The following is a 23,896-nucleotide window of genomic DNA, read 5'->3' as shown; positions in this document are numbered from 1 at the left end:
GCGAGATGTGGGAGCCGGTGAACCCCATTGAGGCTAACGGTGATTACATCTGCGACAAGTGTTTGCTGCTAGAGGAACTCAAGTTCCATGTTATGGAGCTTGAGACCGAGCTTCGGACACTGCGACACATCAGGGAGGGGGAGAAGTTCCTGGACTCTATGTTTCAGGAGATGGTCACACCTATGAAGTTAATTACTGCAGATGTAGTCCGTGGTCAGGGACAGGACGGTGTGACTACGAGTGAGGAAGGTACAGGGATCCAGGATGTAGTGTTGAAGGAGACGCAGCCCTTGTTCTTGTCCAGCAGGATCGAGGTTCTTACTCCCTGTGAGGGCGGGAGCGGGGACTGCAGGGAGGATGAGCAACCTGGCCACAGCACCGTGGTACAGGGGGCCATTCAAGTGGAGGGAGTAAAAAGAAATGTTGTAGTGGTAGGGGATAGTATCATTAGGGGGATAGATAGGGTTCTCTGCAGTCAAGAGCGGGAGTCCCGAAGGCTGTGTTGCCTGCCTGGTGCCAGGGTTAAGGACATCTCTTCTGGGCTGGAAAGAAACTTGCAGTGGGAGGGGGAGGATCCAGTTGTCGTGGTCCATGTTGGTACAAACGACGTAGATAGGACAAGGAAGACGGTTCTGTTAAAGGAGTATGAGCAGCTAGGGGTCAAATTAAAAAACAGAACCTCAAGGGTAATAATCTCTGGGTTATTACCTGAGCCACGAGCAAATTTGGCTAGGATAAATAAAATTAAAGAGTTAAATGCGTGGCTCAAAGACTGGTGTGGGAGAAATGGGTTTTGCTTCTTGGGACACTGGCACCAGTACTGGGACAGGAGGGAGCTGTTCTGTTGGGACGGACTCCACTTGGCCAGTGCTGGGACTAGAGTCCTGGCGAATCATATAACTAGGGCTGTAGAGAGGGCTTTAAACTAATTAGTGGGGGGGAGGTTTCTAGAGAGCAAATCATAGAAATGACAACAGAGAAGGTCATAGACTTAGGTAGCAGTGGGGGAATTAAAAAACAGAATGTGTCAGGAAGGGACAGAAGGTATGGAGTAAAAAGTAAAGTACTAAAAAGGGAAAAAACAGGAACTAAGTGTTACAAAACATATTTGAAAGTTCTTTATCTGAATGCATGTAGCATTCGTAACAAAATGAATGAGTTAACGGCACAAATAATGACATATGGGTATGATCTTGTGGCCATTACAGAAACATGGCTGCAGGGTGACCATGACTGGGAATTAAACATACCAGGTTATTTAACAATCAGGAAGGACAGGCAGGAAGGGAGAGGAGGTGGGGTGGCTATGTTAATAAAGGAAGGAATCACTATAATACAGAGAAATGATATTGGGTCAAAGGAGCAGGATAGTGAAACAGTTTGGGTGGAGGTAAGGAATAATAAGGGGAAAAAAACACTAGTGGGTGTAGTCTATAGGCCTCCGAACAGTTGCAACTCTGTTGGACGGAGTATTAATCAGGAAATAGTTGAGGCTTGTAATAAGGGAACAGCTATAATTATGGGGGATTTTAATTATCATATTAACTGGACAAATCAAATTGGGCAGAGCAGCCTTGAGGAAGAGTTCATTGAGTGTATTAGGGATGGGTTTCTTGAGCAGTATGTAACTGAACCGACCAGGGGGCAAGCAACCTTAGATTTGGTCCTGTGTAATGAGACAGGATTAATTAAAAATGTCCTAGTAAAGGATCCCCTTGGAATGAGTGACCATAACATGGTTGAGTTCCATATTCAATTAGAGGGTGAGAAGGTTGGATCTCAAACAAGCGTGCTGAGCTTGAATAAAGGAGACTATGAAGGTATGAGAGCGGAATTAATTAGAGTGGACTGGGAAAATAGATTAAAGGGTAAGACGGTACATGACCAGTGGTGTACATTTAAGGAGTTATTTTACAACTTCCAAGAAAAATATATTCCACTGAGGAAAAAAGGGTGTAAAAGAAGATAGCCATCCGTGGCTAAGTAAAGTAATTAAGGATAGTATCCGACTAAAAACAAGGGCATATAAGGTAGCCAAATCTAGTGGGAGGATGGAAGATTGGGAAGTCTTTAAAAGACAGCAAAAAATAACAAAAAGATTGATTAAGAAAGGGAAGATAGATTATGAAAGTAAATTAGCAAAAAATATAAAAACAGACAGTAAAAGTTTCTATAGTTATATAAAAAGAAAAAGGGTGGCTAAAGTAAATGTTGGTCCCTTAGAGGATGAGACCGGGAAATTAATGGTGGGAAACATGGAGATGGCAAAAACACTGAACAATTATTTTGTATCAGTCTTTACAGTAGAGGACACTAAGAATATCCCAACACTGGACAAACAGGGGGCTCTAGGGGGGGAGGAACTAAATACAATTAAAATCACTAAGGAAGTGGTACTTGGTAAAATAATGGGACTCAAGGCGGATAAATCCCCTGGACCTGATGGCTTGCATCCTAGGGTCTTGAGGGAAGTGGCGGTAGGGATTGTGGATGCATTGGTAATAATTTTCCAAAACTCACTGGACTCAGCAAAGGTCCCGGCAGATTGGAAAACTGCTAATGTAACACCATTATTTAAAAAGGGTAGTAGGCAGAAGGCTGGAAACTATAGACCTGTTAGCCTAACATCTGTGGTTGGTAAAATGTTAGAGTCCATTATTAAGGAGACAGTAACGGGACATTTGGATAAACATAATTTAATAGGGCAAACTCAGCATGGTTTCATGAAGGGGAAGTCATGTTTCACAAATTTGCTTGAGTTTTTTGAGGAAGTAACATACAGGGTGGATAAAGGGGAACCAGTGGACGTAGTGTATTTAGACTTCCAAAAGGCATTTGACAAGGTGCCACACAAAAGATTATTGCTCAAGATAAAAAATCACGGGATTGGGGGTAATATTCTGGCATGGGTGGAGGATTGGCTCTCTAACAGAAAGCAGAGAGTTGGGATAAATGGTTCGTTCTCAGATTGGCAACCAGTAACTAGTGGTGTTCCGCAGGGGTCAGTGCTGGGTCCCCAACTCTTTACAATCTACATTAACGATTTGGAGGAGGGGACCGAGTGTAACATATCAAAGTTTGCAGATGATACAAAGATGGGACGGAAAGTAGTGAGTGAGGAGGACATAAAGAACCTGCAAAGGGACATAGACAGGCTAAGTAAGTGGGCAGAGATTTGGCAGATGGAATACAATACTGGAAAGTGTGAGGTTATGCACTTTGGCAGGAAAAATCATAGAGCAAGTTATTATCTTAATGGCAAGAAACTGGAAAGTACTGAAGTACAAAGGGATCTGGGGGTCCTGGTGCACAAAACTCAAAAAGTTAGTATGCAGGTGCAGCAAGTGATCAAGAAGGCCAATGGAATGTTGGCTTTTATTGCTAGGGGGTTGGAATATAAAAACAGGGAGGTATTGCTGCAGTTGTACAAGGTATTGGTGAGGCCGCACCTGGAATACTGCATACAGTTTTGGTGTCCATACTTAAGAAAAGACATACTTGCTCTCGAGTCAGTACAAAGAAGGTTCACTCGGTTAATCCCGGGGATGAGGGGGTGGTCATATGAGGAGAGGTTGAGTAGATTGGGACTCTACTCATTGGAGTTCAGAAGAATGAGAGGCGATCTTATTGAAACATATAAGATTGTGAAGGGGCTTGATCGGGTGGATGCGGTGAGGATGTTCCCAATGATGGGTGAAACTAGAACTAGGGGGCATAATCTTAAAATAAGGGGCTGCTCATTCAAAACTGAGATGAGGAGAAACTTCTTCACTCAGAGGGTGGTAGGTTTGTGGAATTTGCTGCCCCAGAAAGCTGTGGAAGCTACATCATTAAATAAATTTAAAACAGAAATAGATAGTTTCCTAGAAGTAAAGGGAATAAAGGGTTACGGGGAGCGGGCAGGAAATTGGACATGAGTCTGGGTTCGGAATGGTCATGGCCCTGTGGGTAGTGGAGCGGGCCCAGGGGCCGTGTAGCCTTGTTCTGCTCCTACTGTGTTCTAATTCTGTTAGATTTCAGGAGATGGTTTTATTCCTGTTCCTGGCTGGGGTGGAGATCGCCTTTACAGAAGGTAAGTACTGTAGAAAATATAGGGACAGAGTGATCTCCTGGAAGAATTTCGATCGCCTAGATGGGTCGGAGAGGAATTTCCCAGATTTTTTTCTCCCAAATTGGCCATTGGGTCTTTATCTGGTTTTTCGCCTCTCCCGGGAGATCACATGGGTTCGGGTGGATGCAGAGTGATAGAAGATTTGAGGTTAGGATCAGATCAGCCATGATCTTATTGAATGGTGGAGCAGGCTCGAGGGGCCGATTGGCCTACTCCTGCTCCTATTTCTTATGTTCTTATATCAGGGGTATCTGAGCTTTTCCCTTCATGGGCCACATAAGTAGATTAGATATCATGGAGCCTCGAGCCACGTATAAAGCTTAAATCAAATTAATCTAGATATACCTTAAGCTGTGGAAACCCAACAGGATTTGGTGCTCGAATCTAGAATTCAACGGCTAAAAAAAGCTCTTTCCCAATCTCCAGGCTCACAAATTGCAAACAGAACAAATCAGCAAATAAGAAATGAGAGTTCAAATGTCAATGAGTTACCGTGGCCAGATGTGGCTCTAGAGTCCCAGAGTTGGACAGCCCTGGGTTACTTAGTCACCAGTGAGGTATGAAAAATCTCTTCACTTGTAAGATAAGGAGGATTCTCTCAGCCTCGTTTCACATGTACAAGAGTTCAAACTATATTATTTCATTCTATTAACGGCTGATCCCCACAGTGGTTCCTGCTTGTCCTCATCAACCTGCACCTTCAAATTTCATTCCCAAGAGGTTCTGGCAGCTTCCCTTTGTATAGGTTAATGACTACTTTGTAAATTCTAGTTAGCATCTGAATCTTATTCGAAAGACATTAAAAAAAAGTTTCCTGGTCTGTATTTACAATGCAAATCAAACATTTCAGAAACCGAAATGTAGGAGGAAATGCACTGAAAGGCTAAGAAGTTGTACACCTTAAAACTGATCTGGCACTACACAAGAAAAGACAAGGCCTATCATTCATTTACTTAAAATTCTCATCCTTGTTTTCAAATCCCTCCATATCTCTGTAATCTCCTCGAGCCCCACAACCCCCTCAGGATATATGTGCTCCTCAAGTTCTGGCTTCTTGAGCATCCCCGATTTTAATCGCTTCACCATTGACGGCTGTGCCTTCAGCAGCCTAATCCCTAAGCTCTGGACATCCCTCCCTCAACTTCTCCACCTCTCTTTCCTCCTTTAAGACACTCCTTAAAACCTACCTCTTTAACCAAGCTTTTGGTCATCTGCCCTAATATCTCCTTATGTGGCTCGGTGTCAAATTTTGTTTGATAACGCTCCCAAGAAGCACCTTGGGACGTTTTACTATGTTAAAGGTGCTATATAAATGCAAGTTGTTGTTACTTGCACTAACGAAGAACTCTTCAGTTGGTAATGGGGTGGTTTCCAATTTACTCTTCACTATTTGAATGGTCTGCAGCACATGTCTAGGTCTCTTAGACGTCATGTTGTCTCATCCATTATAATGTTGATACTTGATTTTCAAATATAAAAAGTCAGATGGTATAGTTATTAGGTAATCAAAGATTTCAGTATTAAAGGACAGTTTAGTCTTGTGCCACCCAGACAGACAATTATATAACACTGCACTGTACCTGCAATTGGTGGGCCGGATATCATTGGTATAGACATCAGCCCAAGAAGGAATCCTATAGCCTGGGATACATTCTCTGAACCCACAAGCTCAAAGGCAATGGGGGCCATGATTGAGATGAAGCATCCATCAAATAAACCCATGAAAAGGCAGACAGCAACGAGACTGCCAAAGCCTTGGCACAATGGAATCATCATGGACATCAGGCCAATCACGAAGAACGAGGCCACCTAAAATGAGAAGAAAAAAATCATCCTCTTCACTTGCTCTATTTACGTTAAAAGTATGAATGTTTATTAATTTTATTCATGAGCAGCTTGCAGAATATAGTATAATGGAGGTAGCATTAGTATAAGTAATAAGATGAGCCAATTATATTATATACTTTGGGCATCGGTGTGCCATGGTATTTTGCACTACACCACGCCAATGTGCAGCATTAACGTTGCACTGCCAGTTAGTGCAGAACTGGCTCTTTAAAACACAGAGAAGTACTCAGGTGGCCTACTGTGCCACCTTTGGAGTAACTGTCCCAAAGTTAGAGGTCAGTGAGCAGAGCTGTGCGCATGCACTGAAACATGCATGTGTGGAATTCTGCTTTGCTCATTCTCCAGAGCACCGTAAGCAAGAAGCAAAACCAGTGGAAACCTCAATCAAGAGCGCAGGGCTATCTGGAGCCGAGTGGGAAGAATCCTAGCCCACGGTGAAAGCTCTACCTCTCCAGGTTCTGTTACTGAACCAGACATGGCTGGTCAGGTATTTACAGTGCCCTGGACTACAGTGGACATGCCTGGTTCAAGTATCAGATTACGGAGTCTGCCAAAGAAGGTAGACTTGGTTCCAAGATTACTTCGGTGGGTCTGTCATCTTGGAGCACACAAAGTAATTCCCCCTTACCACTCTCCCAGGAAGAAGAGTCACTTTGGCTGTCAAATAACTGACAGCCACTGGGCGCCTATCAATCAACAAACAATAGGTACCAGAATAGCCATGATGAACAGCATAAAATTACCATAAGATGTGCAAGTGCATTACCATCATCCTCCTGACCACATCACCCTACTGGCCACAGTATGGACACACATCATATCCCATTGAACGATGTAACTACGTTCCACCAGTTGGAGGTGCGGAACTTCAGCAGCAGCTGATTACCTCAATCGTGGTGGGCACCAAGTCCTGCATAAATGAGCACAAGTTCTCATACCCAGCCACCAGGTAACGCCTTCCAGCAACTGCCATCCCAAGACTCAGAGCTTCCTCATTGCCTGTAAGAGAGGCCTGCCCTCTCAGCACGGGACACAGCTACACAGCACAGCTTGCATCGTTTTGATGTTCTAGATGTCCAAGTCCATTGTCGTACGATTGACTTACTCATCAGCAACAGCCTAATTCAAATCCATGCGCGGGCTTTAGCAAAGAGCCTTGCTCACCATGTAGCTGACTCCATCCCTCCGGTCTACTCAATGACAGACTAGTGTAGGCCTGATCCCCTCCTTCCCTCCCTGTAGCCACCTGCCCCTTTTGACACAAATCCACCGTACCTGAAGGAAAACTTTATTGGGACCAGGTAAATAGTCCGCGACCCTGCCAAAGAGCAATCGCCCAATCCCTGATGAGATCCCAATGCACATCAGAAGCACCTCTTCATTTTCCAAATGAAAAGTTTCTTCCACATACTTCATCTGTTGAGAAAGAAACAAAAATTAGAACATGTTATTATGACCTTTAGACATAACACCTTAGAAGTTACTGTTTGCAGTATTAGTGAACAAATGTTTCCTCTGCCTGGTATTTTTAATGGAGACACTAACCTGTTTATTTTACTTGGGTTAACATCTCTGTTAAAAGAGCAGAGGGCATGTGATGTAAACTCATTGGGGCAGAAATTAGGATCGGGGCTTGCCGCGCATGCAAGCCCCTGATGTGCACTTACCCGACACGCCGGCCGTTGAGCTTCAGGGACGCCTGGAATTCCTGTTTTAAAATGATGACTCCCGGGCAGCGTCTGATGTCACGCCGCCCAGGAGTGCAGCCAGCGCGAAGCCTGGAGCGCGCAGTGCAAGTGAGACACGCCCCTTGAGGTCTCATTTTAATAGGACACGCCCCCAATGTTTCTCACAAGCTGCAAAGCATTTTTACATGCAGAGCAGCATTTTAAATAGGTTTTTGGTATTTTTATGAAGCTTTTGGTAACTTATAAACTTTTAAAAACGTTTACATTATTTTGAAGAATCTGAAGTAGTTTTAAACAGAATTAAAGCAATTTAAAGACTTTTAAAAGCCCTGAAAGCATTTTTTTCATCCATTTATTTAATTAGCAACGTCGTTGTCGTACGTGTCTTCACACTGTTCCCTTTGGGGAACTGTATGAAGTGGTGGAAGGATTTCTGGCCGTGATTAACGCTCCTTCCGTGACCGTAACCATCTTTGTACCAGCCATTAGGGTGGTTAGTCCTATGGCGGGAGGGTTTTACGGGCTCCCACAACCTATACGAGGGGGGGGCCACCCACACCCACGGACGCAAATATCCCACTGGATGTCTACCCAGAATTTAGAGCCGGAGCTCCGACTCCACTTGCCGGGACTGTCTGGAGCGGGGTTAGAAACCCTACGCCGTGTGGCCCAGCGGCAGGGATGCTACCGCTACGCCAAAGGCCCACTCCGATTAGCAACGTGAAATGGCTGGAATGAGCACAATTCACGGCATTAAAAGAACTCACAATTGAACAATTGACCTCAGCAATCTCCTCAACGAGGTGGAAGCGCAGCGCCTGCTCATCATTGGTAATGAGAAGTCCAAGGCGCTGCAAAAAGGACAGATGATAGCTTGGTCTTTCAAGTGGCAGCATAGGGCTCCAGTCACGGGGAGGGAAAAGGCGCAGGAAACGTATGGGTGTCATCTTTTGCGCGGAGTGGGCCTTTTGCGTAGCGGTAAGCATCCCCGCCGCTGGGCCAGAAGGAGTAGGGTTTCGAACCCCGCTCCAGACAGTCCCGGCAAGTGGAGTCGGAGCTCCAACTATAAATTCTGGGTGGACATCCAGCGGGATACTTGCGTCCGCGGGTGTGGGTGGCCCCCCCCTCAGATGGGTTGTGGGAGCCCGTAAAACCCTTGCGCCATAGGACTAACCACCCTAATGGCTGGTATGAAGATGGTTATGGTCGCGGAAGGAGCGTTAACGTGGCCAGAAATCCTTCCACCACTTCATACAGTTCCCGAAAGGGAACAGTGTGAGGATACGTACGACGATGACCTCTTGCGCAATGCACCTCCTTGGACCCTCAGTCGCAGATGTGAGGGGGCAAATCGTGCAATTGTTAAATTTTTCATTTTATTGACATGTAAAATGTTGTGTTTGCTGTTTTCATTGAAATGTTTATTTGTGACTGAAAGGATACGTAACCTTTTCCTTTAAACAGTGCAGCCTGTAGTCAGTTTGAAAAAAATTAGCAACTTTTATTGGAGCCAAAGTATTTTTACAACAACTATTTGAAAATTAGAACATAGCTAGTTTCCACCTTGAATGTCTTTATTGCACTAAGAAAACAGAAAAAGTCACTTTAAAATGTTAACATTTTTTTCTGAACTATTCATGTTTACAAATATTTGAAAAGCAGGAAATAGCTAGTTAACATTTTAAAGTTATAAACTATCTACATCAAAACTGACCCTGAAAACTGTTTTATGATGCAATAAAAGTTCACTGCTTCACTTTAAATTGTGTCTGCTCCTTTCTTTGCCTTGCGGGGGGAGGGGGAGGTACAAGGCGCCACTAGCTCGTGAAGGTGTTGGCTACTAGCAGTTCCCGGGCATTTTTCTCGCTCATAGGCCTCCTGCTTACACAGACGTCCTTGCAAGGAAGAAATGGAAAGAGTTGTTAAAGTAATTTTAATGAAGTGACTGGCTAGAAAATCACCCCGGCCTATGGCAGGAGGAACGCGTTATCGTCTTGGTAATACATCATACCCGCCTGATCAATTTCACAGCCCGAGATGATTTTCCAATAAGTTACTTTCTCTGAAAGTCATAATTAAATACATACATTCATACACATAAGTAAAGGAATATATAATATACATACATACATATACGTAAAGGAATATATACGGACATACATACATATTACTGATGAAAAGTTTCTTTCTTAAAAATGTTGGAAATGTTACATTATTCATTTTAGAACAGTCATTTTCACATTTAATAAACACAGCAAATTCAATTCACACAGCCACAATTGCTCCTTCTACCTACAGTACTGAAAACCCGTTAAAAAAAAAAAAAATTAAACTTTAAAACTTACCTCAGCATTTCTTAAAATAACTTTCCTCCCTTTCCCAAACAAAAATATTGCCTTTCAGAAGCTTCACGATAAAATAAATCTTCCTCCGCAGCCTCTGGAGCAACTTTACTCATGCTTTTTTCATGTGTAAGTTGTAAGGACTTAACCTCACTGAAAGCATGAATGAAACCGGCGAATTTTACTGCGCACGCGCTGCCTGTGCAGTCGCACGCGTTCTGCCTCTGAACCCCTTTGTTCAGAGGACAGGAAATGCCGGTTTTCCCCGCATGCACTGTGCATGCTGAAAACCGGCATTTCCTCCGGCCAGACGCGTGAGTACCCCGACCGTACTCACGCGTTGCGACAAGAATTACTGGCCCATTAAGTTTGTACAAACTTATACAGTAATAACATCAAATAGAAATTGCTAGGCTAATAAGAATGAACTTGCATTTATATAGCACCTTTCATTACCACAGAGCCAATGAATTACTTTTGAAGTGCATTCCCTGGTTTGTAGGTAAATGCGACAGCAAAGGAGCTGTCTCGGCGCTCATGTAAATAGTTGGGAGGGCCTCATGGTTGGGAAAGGAAAGCCCGGGGCAGGGAGGCCTAAAGATTCCTTGTGGGCCCTGACGGACAGACGGAGCACTCATAAGAACATAAGAAGCAGGAGTCGGCCATTTGGCCCCTCGAGCCTGCTCCGCCATTCAACAAGATCACGGCTGATCTTCTACCTCAACTCCACTTTCCTGCACTATCCCCATATCCCTTGATTCCCTTAATATCCAAAAATCTATTGATCTCTGTCTTGAATATACTCAACCATTGAGCCTCCACAGCCCTCTGGGGTAGAGAATTCCAAAGATGCACCACCCTCTGAGTGAAGAAATTTCTCCTCATCTCAGTCCTAAATGGCTGACCCCTTATTCTGAGACTGTGACCCCTGGTTCTAGACTCCCCAGCCAGGGGAAACATCCTCCCTGCATCTACCCTGTCAGGCCCTGTAAGAATGTTGTATGTTTCAATGAGATCACCTTTCATTCTTCTAAACTTCAGAGAATATAGGCCTAGTCTACTCAATCTTTCCTCATAGGACAACCCTCATAGAAACATAGACGATAGGAGCAGGAGTAGGCCATTCGGCCCTTCGAGCCTGCTCCGCCATTCAATGAGATCATGGCTGATCATCCAAATTCAGTACCCGGTCCCTGCCTTCTCCCTATATCCCTTGATCCCTTTAGCCTTAAGAAATATATCCAACTCTTTCTTGAATATACTTAATGAACTGGCCTCCACCGCCCTCTGTGGCAGAGAATTCCACAGGTTCACCACTCTCTGGGTGAAGAAATTCCTCCTCATCTCAGTCCTAAATGGCTCACCCCTTATCCTTAGACTATGACCCCTGGTTCTGGACTCCCCAGCCATCAGAAACATCCTTCCTGCATCTAGTCTGTCCAGGCCTGACAGAATTTTATAGGTTTCGATGAGATCCCCTCTCAATCTTCTAAACTCCAGTGAGTATAAGCCCAATCGACACAATCTCTCTTCATACGTCATTCCTGTCATCCCAGGTATCAGCCTGGTGAATCTTCGCTGCACTCCTTCCATGGCAAGAACGTCCTTCCTCAGGTAAGGCGACCAAAACTGCACACAATACTCAAGGTGTGGTCTCACCAAGGCCCTGTACAACTGCAGCAAGACATCCTTGTTCTTGTACTCGAACCCTCTTGCTACGAAGGCCAACATACCATTTGCCTTCTTAACCGCCTGCTGCACCTGCATGCTTACCTTCGGCGACTGGTGTACTAGAACACCCAGGTCTCTTTGCACTTCCCCTTCTCCCAATCTATTACCATTCAAATAATAATCTGCCTTCCTGTTTTTGCCACCAAAGTGGATAACCTCACATTTATCCACATTATAGTGCATTTGCCATGTTTCTGCCCAATCACCCAACCTGTCCAAATCGTGCTGGAGTTTCACGACATCCCCCTCACAGCATACCCTCCCACCCAGCTTTGTGTCGTCTGCAAATTTGGAGATATTACATCCAATTCCCTCATCCAGATCATTAATATATATTGTGAACAGCTGGGGTCCTAGGACCGATCCTTGCGGTATCCCACTAGTCACTGCCTGCCACTTGGAAAATGACCCGTTTATTCCAACTCTTTGCTTTCTGTCCGCCAACCAGTTCTCTATCCAAGTCAATACCTTGCCCCCAATCCCATGTGCGTTAATTTTGCACGCTAATCTCTTATGCGGGACCTTATCGAAAGCCTTCTGAAAGTCCAAATACACCACATCCACTGGTTCTCCCTTATCTATTTTACCAGTTACATCCTGGAATCAGTTTGGTGAACCTTCGTTGCACTCCCTCTATGGCAAGTATATCCTTCCTTAGGTAAGGAGATAAAAACTGTACACAATACTCCAGGTGTGGTCTCACCAGGGCCCTATATAATTGCACTAAGATGTCTTTACTCTTCTACTCAAATCCTCTTGTAATAAAGGCCAACATACCATTTGCTTTCCTAATTGCTTGCTGCACCTGCATGTTAACTTTCAGTGATTTGTGTACAAGGACACCCAGGTCCCTCTGAACACCAACATTTCCCAATCTCTCACCATTTAAAAAATACTGCTTTTCTAGTTTTCCTACCAAAATGGATAACTTCACATTTCTCCACACTATATTCCATTTGCCATGTTTTTGCCCACTCACTTAGCTTGTCTATATTCCCTTGAAGCCTCTTTGCATCACAGAATCACAGAAACCCCACAGTGCAGATAGAGGCCATTTCGGCCCATTGAGCCTGCACCGACACATATCCCACCCGATCCCCGTAACCCCTACACCAACACATATCCCACCCTATCCCTGTAACCCCACGTATTTAATCCCCCTAACACTAAGGGTCAATTTATCATAGCCAATCAACCTAACCCGCACATCTTTGGACTGTGGGAGGAAACCGGAGCACCCGGAGAAAACCCACGCAAACACGGGGAGAATGTGCAAACTCCACACAGACAGTCGCCCGAGGCCGGATTCGAACCCGGGTCTCTGGCGCTGTGAGGCAACAGTGCTAACCACTATGCCACCGTGCTGCCCATCCTCCTCACAACTTACATTCCCACCCAGCTTTGTATCAGCAGCAAACTTGGATATATTACATTTGGTCCCCTCATCCAAATCATTGATATAGATTGTGAATAGCTGAGGCCCAAGCACAGATCCTTGCGGTACACCACTAATTACAGCCTGCCAACCCGAAAATGACCCGTTTATTCCTACTCTCTGTTTTCTGTCCATTAGCCAATCCTCAGTCCATGCTAGTATATTACCCCCAATCCCATGAGCCCTAATTTTGTTTAATAACCTCTTGTGTGGCACCTTATCGAATGCCTTCTGAAAATCCAAATACACCACATCCACTGGCTCCCCCTTATCTATTCTGCTAGTTACAACCTCAAAAAAACAAATTTGTCAAACAAGACTTCCCTTTCATAAATCTGTGTTAACTCTGCCCAATCCTATTATTATTTTCTAAGTGCCCGGTTACCACGTCCTTAATACATTCTAGCAATTTCCCTACTACTGATGTCAGGCTAGCTGGTCTGTAGCTCCCCGTTTTCTCTCTCCCTCCTTTCTTAAATAGTACTCCTGCCCCACGTTGAAAGTGAAAGGTAACAAATCCACTTACTTTTCTGGGCATCTTCTGGCCACCAGCTCCTCTTACTGCCAGGTTGGCAGGTGGAGGAAGCCGTAACAGCACAGGCCTCTGGTTAAAATGGCAGTCCGGCTCCAATGACATCATCGGAGCCCGATCCGCACATTTAAAGAAGGACCTCGCTGCCTTCTGGCCTCCTGCGCACAAATTTTAAGAAAAGTGTCAGCTCCCCCATTGAGTCAGAGGGCACGCCTCTCGCTCGCTCAGAGGAGGAGGTTAGGAACACAAACCACGAGAAGGCAGTGGGATCAATGCGGGGTAAGTACCATGGGGCATTTTAACTGCCCTTCTGCCCGGGAAAGCGGGGTTAAAATTGGTCCTTGCATGTTCACGTCCTGGAGTGGTGCCTGAACCCACACCTTCTGACTCAATGGGGGAGCTGACACTTCCTTTAAAAATTTGTACTCGGGATCGGGGTGGCACTGGCAAGGCTGCAATTATTGTCTGTCCCCAATTGCCTTGAGAAGGTATTGGTGGTGGTGCTTCCACATAAGGGGTTGGGTAGGGAATCCCAGGATATTGACATCAGCGATGATGAATGAATGGCAATACATGTCTAAATTAGGATGGTGGGCAATTTGGAGGTGAACTTGGAGGTGATGGTGTTCCCAAGGCATTGCTACTCTTGTCCTTCTTGGTGCTGGAGGTCGCAGGGGAGGGAGGTGTAGTTGAAATAACCTTGGTGAGTTGCTGCACTACATCCTGTAGATTGTATATATTGCATCCACTGTGTGCCAGTGGTGAAAGGGACACTGATCAAGCAAACTGCTCTGTCCTAGATGGTGTTCAGCTTCTTGAGTGTTGTTGTGACTGAACCCATCAAGGTGAACAATATTTCTATCATTCTCCCGACTTGAGTCTTGCAGATGATGGATAGGCTTTAAGGGGTCAGGATGTGAGCCACTTGTTAAAGAGTGCGAACATACAACCAGATGGATAATGACGGGCAGGTAAAGACCCTCTGGGCCATCGAGCCTGTCCCACACAATTGCGATGCCTTGTATCACAATATATACACCACACCCCATGTGATCTCCTAGGAGAGGCAAAAAAAGATAAAAATCCCAGGTTAATTTGGGAAAAAAAAATCTAGGAAATTCCTCTCCGATCCATCTAAGCAACCGAGACTAGTCCAGGAGATCACTCGTGGCCCAGAGTACCCAGCCTCTTCGTTGTTCTTGATAAGACTGGCCCAGTTAAGCTTCTGGTCAATAGTGACCGGCACGATGTTGATAAAGGGGGAATTGGCAAAGGTGGTGCTATTGAAGGTCAAGAGGAGATGGCTGTGCTTTTTCGTGTTTGAGGTGTTCATTGCCTGGCACTTATGTGGTGTGACTGTTACCTGCCACTTGTCAGTCCAAGTCTGGATGTTATCAAGGCCCTGTTCTAGCCTTACATGGGCTGCTTCATTATAGCAGGAGCTGACCACTGTGGAATCGTCAATGAACAGCCCCACTTCTGACCTTATGATGGAGAGGTGGTCATTGAAAAATCAGCTGCAGATGGTTGGACTGAAGATACTTCCCTGAAGAACTCCCGCAGTGATGTTCCGGGGTTGTGATGACTGGCTTCTGACAACCATAAGCATCTTTCTTTGTGTCAGGACTGACTCTGACCACTGGATGGGTTTCCCTTTGACCCACAGATGGACAGATTCTCAAAACTCTTTCCATGAGGCCTCAGGCCTCCACCCCCCCCCCCCGCCAGCTCTGTTGTGCTGATTCTCAGCAGATACTGTGTACCACTTGGTGCTATTGAGTTTAACAGAAAACTATGGACACTTGGAAAGTCAAAAACATGCTTCATTCCCCTTTTCACTTCTCTTCCTTTTCCTCCTCTGATGTGACCCACTTCCTTGAAGTGCTAATTCAAATGTGACGAGTACAGTCTTGTAAACACCAACGTGCTAAAGATAGCAGGCATCCAAATGCAGCATCTATTTTGCTGAGCTCAACCAGCCTCTTAACAGCAGCTGTCCTTGCACTGCCCCAAACATTCTCCAAAACAGGAAGGAATCAAATTTAATCAGCTTGGTCGCTTTCCAGTATTGGCTTTTCCATGCATCAAGAAATGTTTGGCCATGCTTGGAAACCTGAATGGACATTTAATGTGTACAAAATCTGACGCTGGCACAAGTGCCTTCTTTACACTGAGTAATGTAAACTTTCCTCCGACGGAAATGGAGATCCAAATAAAAGGCAGGCTGCAGACGTTACAACTGTAGAAGTTTACTGGCCATGTTTTGGCCCATCGTGTTGGACCTTTGCTGGAGCATATTCAAAACTAATCTCTCTGCGCTGCTGCCTCCCCACGGACCTATATTATGATTACATTCGTGTGTGACTCAATTTTCACAATACTTCCTTTTTGTGATACGATATGCAGAGTTTTCCAGCTACCATGAATTTCAGTCAGACCGTCAGGGGAGGCACTAATCAGAGGCAACGTGCTTCCCAGTAGGTAGGATGCGAGGGTGGAGGAGGTGAGGAGGAAACCCAACGTATGCCGGCGTTAAATCGGAAACAGAGGGAGGATACCTTATAACAGGTTCTATTTGCCTGTCCTCTTCAGCAGGGAATGGGGCATGTGGGGAGAATTAAAGTTATAAAATTACAGATATCTGGATCGTGCAATATTCTCAGCACCAATGCCCATGGCGTTTAGTTGATGCAACAAAAGTTCACTAGACTGATTCCTGGAATGGGGGGATTGTCCTTTGAGGAGAGATTGAGTAGGCTAGGCCTATATTTCTTAGAGTTTAGAAAAATGAGAGGTGATCTCATTGAAACGTATAAAATTCTTAAGGGGTTTGACAGGGTAGGTGCAGGGAGGATGTTTCCCCTGGCTGGAGAGTCTAGAACCAGGGGTCACTGTCTCAGAATAAGGGGTCGGCCATTTAAGACTGAGATGAGGAGAAATGTCTTCACTCAGAGGGTGGTGAATCTTTGGAATTCTCTACCCCAGAGAGCTGTGGATGCTCCGTCGTTTAGTATATTCAAGATAGTATTCAAAAATCTATCGATCTCTAAAGAGAATCAAAGGATATGGGGATAGTGGAGGAAGGGGAGTGGAGGTCGAAGATCAGCCATGATCTTATTGAATGGCATAGCAGGCTCGAAGGGCCTATTTCCTATGTTCTTACGATGGGAAGGTTAATTTGGGCTAGCATGCTCTCACCCCCGCACACATGCACTCACCCTAATCTGCTCTGCATCCATTTTTAATGTCCTCTAAAGACACAACTCATATTTACACGGTGCCTTTAACATCCCATGGCGATTCACACATTTAAATAAGACAGGAAAATTGACACCAAAGCTAAGGAGGGAGAGAAATGGAGAAGCGGTGGATTGGCGAGGGAATTCCTGGGAGTGGGGTTGAGCTGACCAAAGGCTCTTGCCACCCACGGTGGAGTAAAGTGGGGAGGGGAACATGTAAAATGCCAGAATCAGAGGGGGTATAATTAACGACCAAGACAAAATGATTTTACGGTAGCTCTAATATGTAAAAATTAACAGAACCCCAATGGCTTTTTTTCCAATTCATGTGGGCGCCGCTGGCATGGCCAGCATTTATTGCCAACCCTAATTGCCCTCGAGAAGGTGGTGGTGAGCCGCTGCAGTCCATGTGGTGAAGGTGCTCAAAGAATCAGAGATTTATGGCACAGGAGGGGGCCATTCAGCACACAATGCTTAGATATTTTTGGTGTTGATGTTCCCATGCGCCTGCTGTCCTAGGTGGTAGAGGTCGCGGGTTTGGAAGCTGCCGCAGAAGCCTTGGCGAGTTGCTGCAGTGCATCTTGTAGATGGTACGCACTGCAGCCACGGTGCGCCGGTGGTGGAGGGTGTGAATGATTAAGGTGCTAATCAAGTGGGCTGCTTTGTCCTGGATGGTGTTGAGCTTCTTGAGTGTTGTTGGAGCTGCACTCATCCAGGCAAGTGGAGAGTGTTCCATTGTACTCCTGACTTGTGCCTTGTAGATGGTGGAAAGGATTTGGGGAGTCAGGAGGTGAGACACTCACCGCAGAATACCTAGCCTCTTGACCTGCTCTTGTTGCCACAGCATTTATGTGACTGGTCAATAGTGACCCCCAGGACATTGATGGTGGGGGATTCAACAATGGGAATGCATACTTGCACAAAGTACAGGTTTTTACACCCTATTGCCAAGTGACACTGTTGGCACTTTTGAACTTGTGTCTTTCCAACTTGTTTATTCTACTTTTAGCATACGGCATGGATGTACAGGTATTTCAATGTATTGTTGGACTAGAGGGTGTTTAGAGATTTGCATCAGTAGCCAGCAACAGCCACGGTAGGGTCGCCAATTCTGGTTGAATGTATTCTCGGAGGTTTCAGCACATGACCTCCTGCCCCCTGACCTACCCTGCCCACCACTGGTCGCCCGACACATCCACCCTCGGGCACACCGCCTTCCCGTGGCGATTGGAAAGCAAATGGACTCTTCATTACCTGATTGGATTCTTGACTATAAATCCAACAGCCGTTTTTGCTACCTCCAATATTTGTTCAACAAAATGAAAATAAAACACACCGTTTGGTTTTTAACGGCCCTGTGATTTTTCTCCAGGGTTTGCTCGCAGCAGCGTCCTGGAGATTAATCTTCAATTCCTGGAGACACCAGGGCAATCCTAGGCCACAGGCAAGCCAATCGCCCAGTGTTTTCAGCTTCACCGGTTTTATTTGCTAGGACAGTAGAAATTTGAGACACCTGGTCAGATGTTAGTTGACGTTACACAAGTGTACTTATGCAGATAACCTGACCGGATGATAAATTTATGACTATTAAAAGTGGAAAACATTGGACAAAATGTACAGAAGAGGTGGATTTTAATGCACTTATCAGTCAGTACAGCAGACGTAATCATTTCTAGGCTGTAGACAAGTTATCAACATCACATGACCACATTAAGGCATGAGGCAGCATGAGTAAGAGTGAAATGTAACACTAATCTAGATATAGACATGATGATGGCTCAGCTGGTTAAGGCAAATAGTATAAGTCACAGTACGAAACAAAGTCCCGGCTTCAATACTCTGTCCTGTGCTGAGTTAGCAGATCTCAGTAGAGTAGTAATTAGAGTGAGAGAGTGTGTGTGAGAGCTTGTGTGAGAGCGTGTGTGAGCGCAAGTGTGCGAGAGGGTCAACGACATCTGTAGAAGTAGACAGGGACAGGGCTGATATTCACCTGTGCTCAGAGAGCCTGCCGACACCAAACCTAGATTTTTTTTCTGTAGCAAGATTGCCACCCAAAGTGTGGAAATACAGGACTTCCACACACACCAACCCCTCCTCCCTGCCCCCCGACAGCATCAGCAGTAACCTCGCTGTATCCAGGATCTAACAAAGCAGCTTTTTAAAATCACTCCTGTGCTTAGACTGGTTTTCCCCCGCTTATGCGCGCTTGTCTCTTCGTTCTATTCCGCATGTAGATTGGAAGCTTGCAACACGGCGCTTCTTCCCCTTGTGATGCTCAAGTCGCAAGACTTCTGGGATATTTTATCATGTGTGGCACCATTTTATCCTGTAGACCCGCCTTTCATAAAAATGATTCATGCAGACAGTGGCCTAGGTTTTGCTACATTGACATGTTGCACCTTTTGTGCAACAGTGTTGCAAATGCAACCTGTCGCACAGCGTTCATTGAGAACGTTGCAGAAATGTAACAAATTTGTCAGAAATACCGCACAATAGTGTGATAACTTACGGGTACCGTTTCTGGGGCGACGTTCCTCCTAATAGAAAGCTGAAGGATGCCCCAAATTTTGTAATTAACAATTCACTAATTCCGTTCTCATAAAACACATTTTTCAAAGCCACACGTCCCCGCCATTTTGACAGTGGGTTAAAGTGGGTTGTTAAGCACTGGGTAAAATTAGCATCCTTCCACTTTTCAAAATTTCACTCCAACACAAAAAGACATCAACAGGCCTCAAGTCTGTCTGTGGTATTAAAACTTGGAGCGAGTATGGCTTAATCGTTCAAGCAACACGAATGAACAGGCGACTGAAGAATATGAAGCATTATTTAGGTTACTGGATCTGTCCCCTGCTTACCAGCTCAACTCATTGTTAGTTTAACTAGCAGTGACCGTCTAATATTGACTTAAACCAGGATTGGAAAACACAACTTGGCATCAAACACCACCCAAGATAATATTAACCCCACGTCTGCTATTTTATAATTGGCACGGGCAAAAATGAGGCAGAATCTGAAAATAGGTCCATTGTTGTTCTAACTTTTACTTCAACTGGATTTGATTAAAGGACCTCTGCAAGAGGGCCTACAAAACAACATTTCAACCAAGTCAATAGGTTCTGTCTAGGAAAATAAAAGATCCGTATAATCCTTTAAACCACGCAGCCTGAATCTATCACGGCATCAGTTTTCATGGGCAATTGTGTGGAAACATTCAGTCCACAAAGGATTTACCTCTTAAGCTGAAGAGAAGCCAGTTATGTGTTCCCACTATTCAATGCTCAGTACCGTACCAGAAAAGTTATTGAAGGGCAGTTGTTTTGATGGAAACATAATGGGCCGTATATTGCGACCCCTACGGGCGCATACAAGGTGCGCTCGTGCCTGTAGGGGCTGCGCAAGTTCAGGGTGTAGGCATGCGCAGCGCAGCGCATGCGCGAAAACCCAGAACTTGCGATCGGTCAAGAATTCTCTTGACAGATGATCCGCATCCCTGGGGAAAGGGCCTCCGCGGGTGGAGAGTTGCGCTATTTGCCCAACTTCCGCCCACTGAATGCCCGATGCTGCTTCTAGCTTTTTGTCCAACAGTTGGGAGCGGTACTTTGACTTCAGAGTGGTTGCCGAGAATGGTGGCTCACACAACGAGACGCATCAGGCCCGCGTCTGCTCTCCATCCAGAACGCGACTGGATGCTGCTTTGCCGTGACGCGCCCGGTTGGGAGTTGCTCATTATTGGCCGCGGTCGCTTTCTTCTACTGATCTGCAGCGGTTATCCTGATTGGACGAGCTGACTGCAATGTGAGGCTCCCCTCCCTGTACAATGCTGCTGGTGTTTCCATGGTGCACAGGTCTGCCGTTTTCACCCGTGTTGCACACCATTTTAGCAGATAGCCAATAAGCAGCAACCAAGCACACACACAACGACCAATAAAACCACTTGCACACTCTCCTTTTCCCCTTTACTATTTTATTTACAAATGCACAGCTGTTAAATTACACATGCAGACGTCAAGTGAATACCCAGTATTGATCACATGACCCACGACAGCATCTATCAGTCACTCTTTTTTAATTTACTAATCAGAAATGCAATTAGCCACACCTGGATTCCCAATTAGCTCCATGTGCTGGTGGCTATCGTATTAGAACATAAGAAGCAAGAGCAGGAGTAGGCCATACAGCCCCTCGAGCCTGCTCCTTCAGTCAATAAGATCATGGCTGATCATCGACCTCAACTCCACTTTCCCGCCCGATCTCCATATCCCTTGATTCCCCTAGAGTCCAAAAATCTATCTATCTCAGCCTTGAATCTACTCAACGACTGAGCATTCACAGCCCTCTGGGGCAGAGAATTCCAAAGATTCACAACCATAAGAACAACACTGCTTTACAGGAAGAGTAACAAAATTGAATGAGTTACAAAACAGCACACCTTTTTTTTGTTAAATTTAGCGAGCTTTAATGCGGATCCTCAAAATTTCAAAAACATGTAAGCCAGACCAGGTAAGGACGGCAGGTTTCCTTCCCTAAAGGATATTAGTGAACCAGTTGGGTTTTTTTTTTTTTTAAACGACGATCCGACAGCTTCATGATCATTTTACTGATGCCAGCTTTTTATTTCCAGATTTCCTTCAAGCTGAATTGAAATTCTCAAACTGCCATGGTGGGATCTGAACTCATGCTCTCTGGATTGTTAGTCCATGCCTCTGAGATTACTGGTCCAGGAGCATAATCACTATGCTACCACACCTCTTCTACATAGACCAAGGGCAGTCAACCAAAAGTTAAAACACATCTACGGTGCACATGCATCCTTTTGGTAAGCAGAACTTAATTCCCGGTACAGGAATCCAAGCTATTGCACCTACTCAGAGCCGCCACTGACGCAACAGCACTTGAAGCGACCGTAGGCCCAGTGACACACAGATGATAGTCTCCAAGCTCAGGCTTCTTGAACGTGATGGGTAGTAGTAAGCCTACATGGAGGCTGAAGCTGAATATGCCAGATTGTAGAGAGGGAAAACTGACGTGACTAGCTTGAGTTCACCTTCCATCAGCTGGTCAGCCACCTTGACCAAGCGGCACTAGAGCAATTTGTGGAGCGGTGGCAAGGGGCTACAGCAAGATCCCAATTAAGTGATCTGCATCATTGGTCAGCACCCGTCTTCGGTGGGAATTCAAACTAACAGTTCAAGTCAAGATGTTCAAATTAAGCAACGGGAAGTGTTTAACTTTGATTTCAATTCCAATGAACAGATCCTTCAAATGAAGTGACTTTGAATTAATAGAATGAGACTGTATCAGCACCACACCCATAGTTAGATATGGGATTAAACACAACTGTGAACAATTGTCACTGGCAAACTAAAAAAAACCCCACAATCTCCACAATTGTAAGAGGGCAGGATGAATGACCGTTAATCGGCCAATCACACTCGGGTACTTTAAAGCTCTGGTGCTATTACTGCCATTGAAAGTACTGAACCAGGTTTAATTATCCACAAGCCAGGCCAAAATGCAGAGCTTTCAGAAATTCCCAAAATGTATTTCTTTGTTGCAACAGCAACTATTGTGCTGTCTCAGCAGCAGCACAAAGAACAAGAAACACCAGCAAATAGCTGGAGGGGCTCGAGAAGGAGGCACCCAAAAGGAAGCTTAGACTAACGTGTAAGTTTTTTGGCCTGAAGAACAGTGTTGAAGGTGGTTTAAGTTGATTGGGGAGGAAACAGATATGTCAAATGTTGTCTGCAGATATGGAAAGTGCCTCAGTGACTAACTGCTCTGCGTGTGGCTATTAGAGTAACAGCAGGTTGGGGTTTTTTGTGTGGTTAAAGTGTCTTTCCACGCAGCTGGAGGAGATTTCAAGGCGCTGTGTCCCTCTGCATTCGGGGGGGGGGCAGATTCAGTGTTCCGGAGGGACAAACCCTCTCTTCCCTCACGCATAGAGAGATGCCTTTACACTTTACAGGTGCTGGACGACAAGTAGACAATAAGGCACTGAGCAGGAGGGGGAAAAAGAGAGGGTTTGCGGGAAGGTGAAAGCATGGTTGGGGGAAAGGGTCTTTTAAAAAGGTCGTTGAGGGCAAGGAGGGTGTGACAAGGCAGAAGGAGGGAACTCCAAAACTCAGGGGCACGGTGGCTACAGAAGTAGCCGCCTGATGGTTCAGTCATTGCTCTTGAAGTAGGGAGAACAGTTGGCCCCATGCCAAGTATATATTACTGCAGGTATTTCCACGAGTGCTGGGTGTGATGGACTGGACCCATGGGGAATATGGATATGGGTACCAAAAATCAATCTGATGGCTTACATCAAACATAAGGATACTTTTTCTCAAAGCAGACAAGTATCTGGAATGGCCACAATATGATCCTCCTCATCACTAGAAGGTGGGGTGGGTTGGGGGTGGCGGGGGGGGGGCGCGCGGGTAAAGAGAGTAAGGAATAAAAATTTAGGATTTTTTTTTATTTTTTAAATGCTGTTGAATTTTAATTTTGTTTTCACACAGTTTATATTGGCTTCTACATTTAAGCATTTCATGTAATCTATTTTTCAAACTGGATTCCTGTTTTGGTTACATCCCTGATACATTCTATGAATAAAAGATGCCGAGTGCCTCAAATCCCCATGTGCCAGGCTCCTAATCTCACCAAGATATCAGGGATGACAAATGCAAGCCAGAAAGGGGAAAACAGGTCATCCCAAACTGTTCTTATACACCCATGATTGCCAGAGGCAGCATTTTAAAACAATTGTTCTTGGGATATTGGCAACACTCACAAGTCAGTATTTATTGGCCATCCCGGAGGGTCAACCACACAAGTGTGGGACTGGAGTCACATGTAGGCCAGACCAGGTAGGGCCGTTAACCATACAGCTCTTCAGAATGCGTTGGCAAACCACCAGCTTAATATCATGTGTAAATCTGGATGTGTGTTGTATTCATGCTTCAACTTAGAGGTAATTTGAAAT

The 23,896-nt window shown here is 45.2% G+C and overlaps 1 protein-coding gene across 2 annotated transcripts in view; it reads right to left on the bottom strand.

Annotated features, from left to right (window-relative positions):
- slc16a10 (solute carrier family 16 member 10) overlaps window positions 1-23,896 on the bottom strand; it is a 173,483-nt gene that overhangs the window by 49,152 nt on the left and 100,435 nt on the right. For both annotated transcript variants that reach the window (XM_085997821.1, XM_085997822.1), the window contains exons 4-5: window positions 7,235-7,375; window positions 5,692-5,920 (exon numbers count right to left, since the gene is read on the bottom strand). In XM_085997821.1, the coding sequence (XP_085853947.1) occupies window positions 5,692-5,920; window positions 7,235-7,375 (370 nt within the window). The remainder of the gene's footprint in view (window positions 1-5,691; window positions 5,921-7,234; window positions 7,376-23,896) is intronic.

Source organism: Somniosus microcephalus, chromosome 9 (genome assembly GCF_052327205.1).
Source record: "Somniosus microcephalus isolate GS21.2 chromosome 9, FLI_Smic_1.0, whole genome shotgun sequence".
Lineage (NCBI taxonomy): Eukaryota > Metazoa > Chordata > Chondrichthyes > Squaliformes > Somniosidae > Somniosus > Somniosus microcephalus.
The sequence above is the reverse complement of the archived record's forward strand: the minus strand, read 5'-3'. Positions and strand labels throughout refer to the sequence as shown.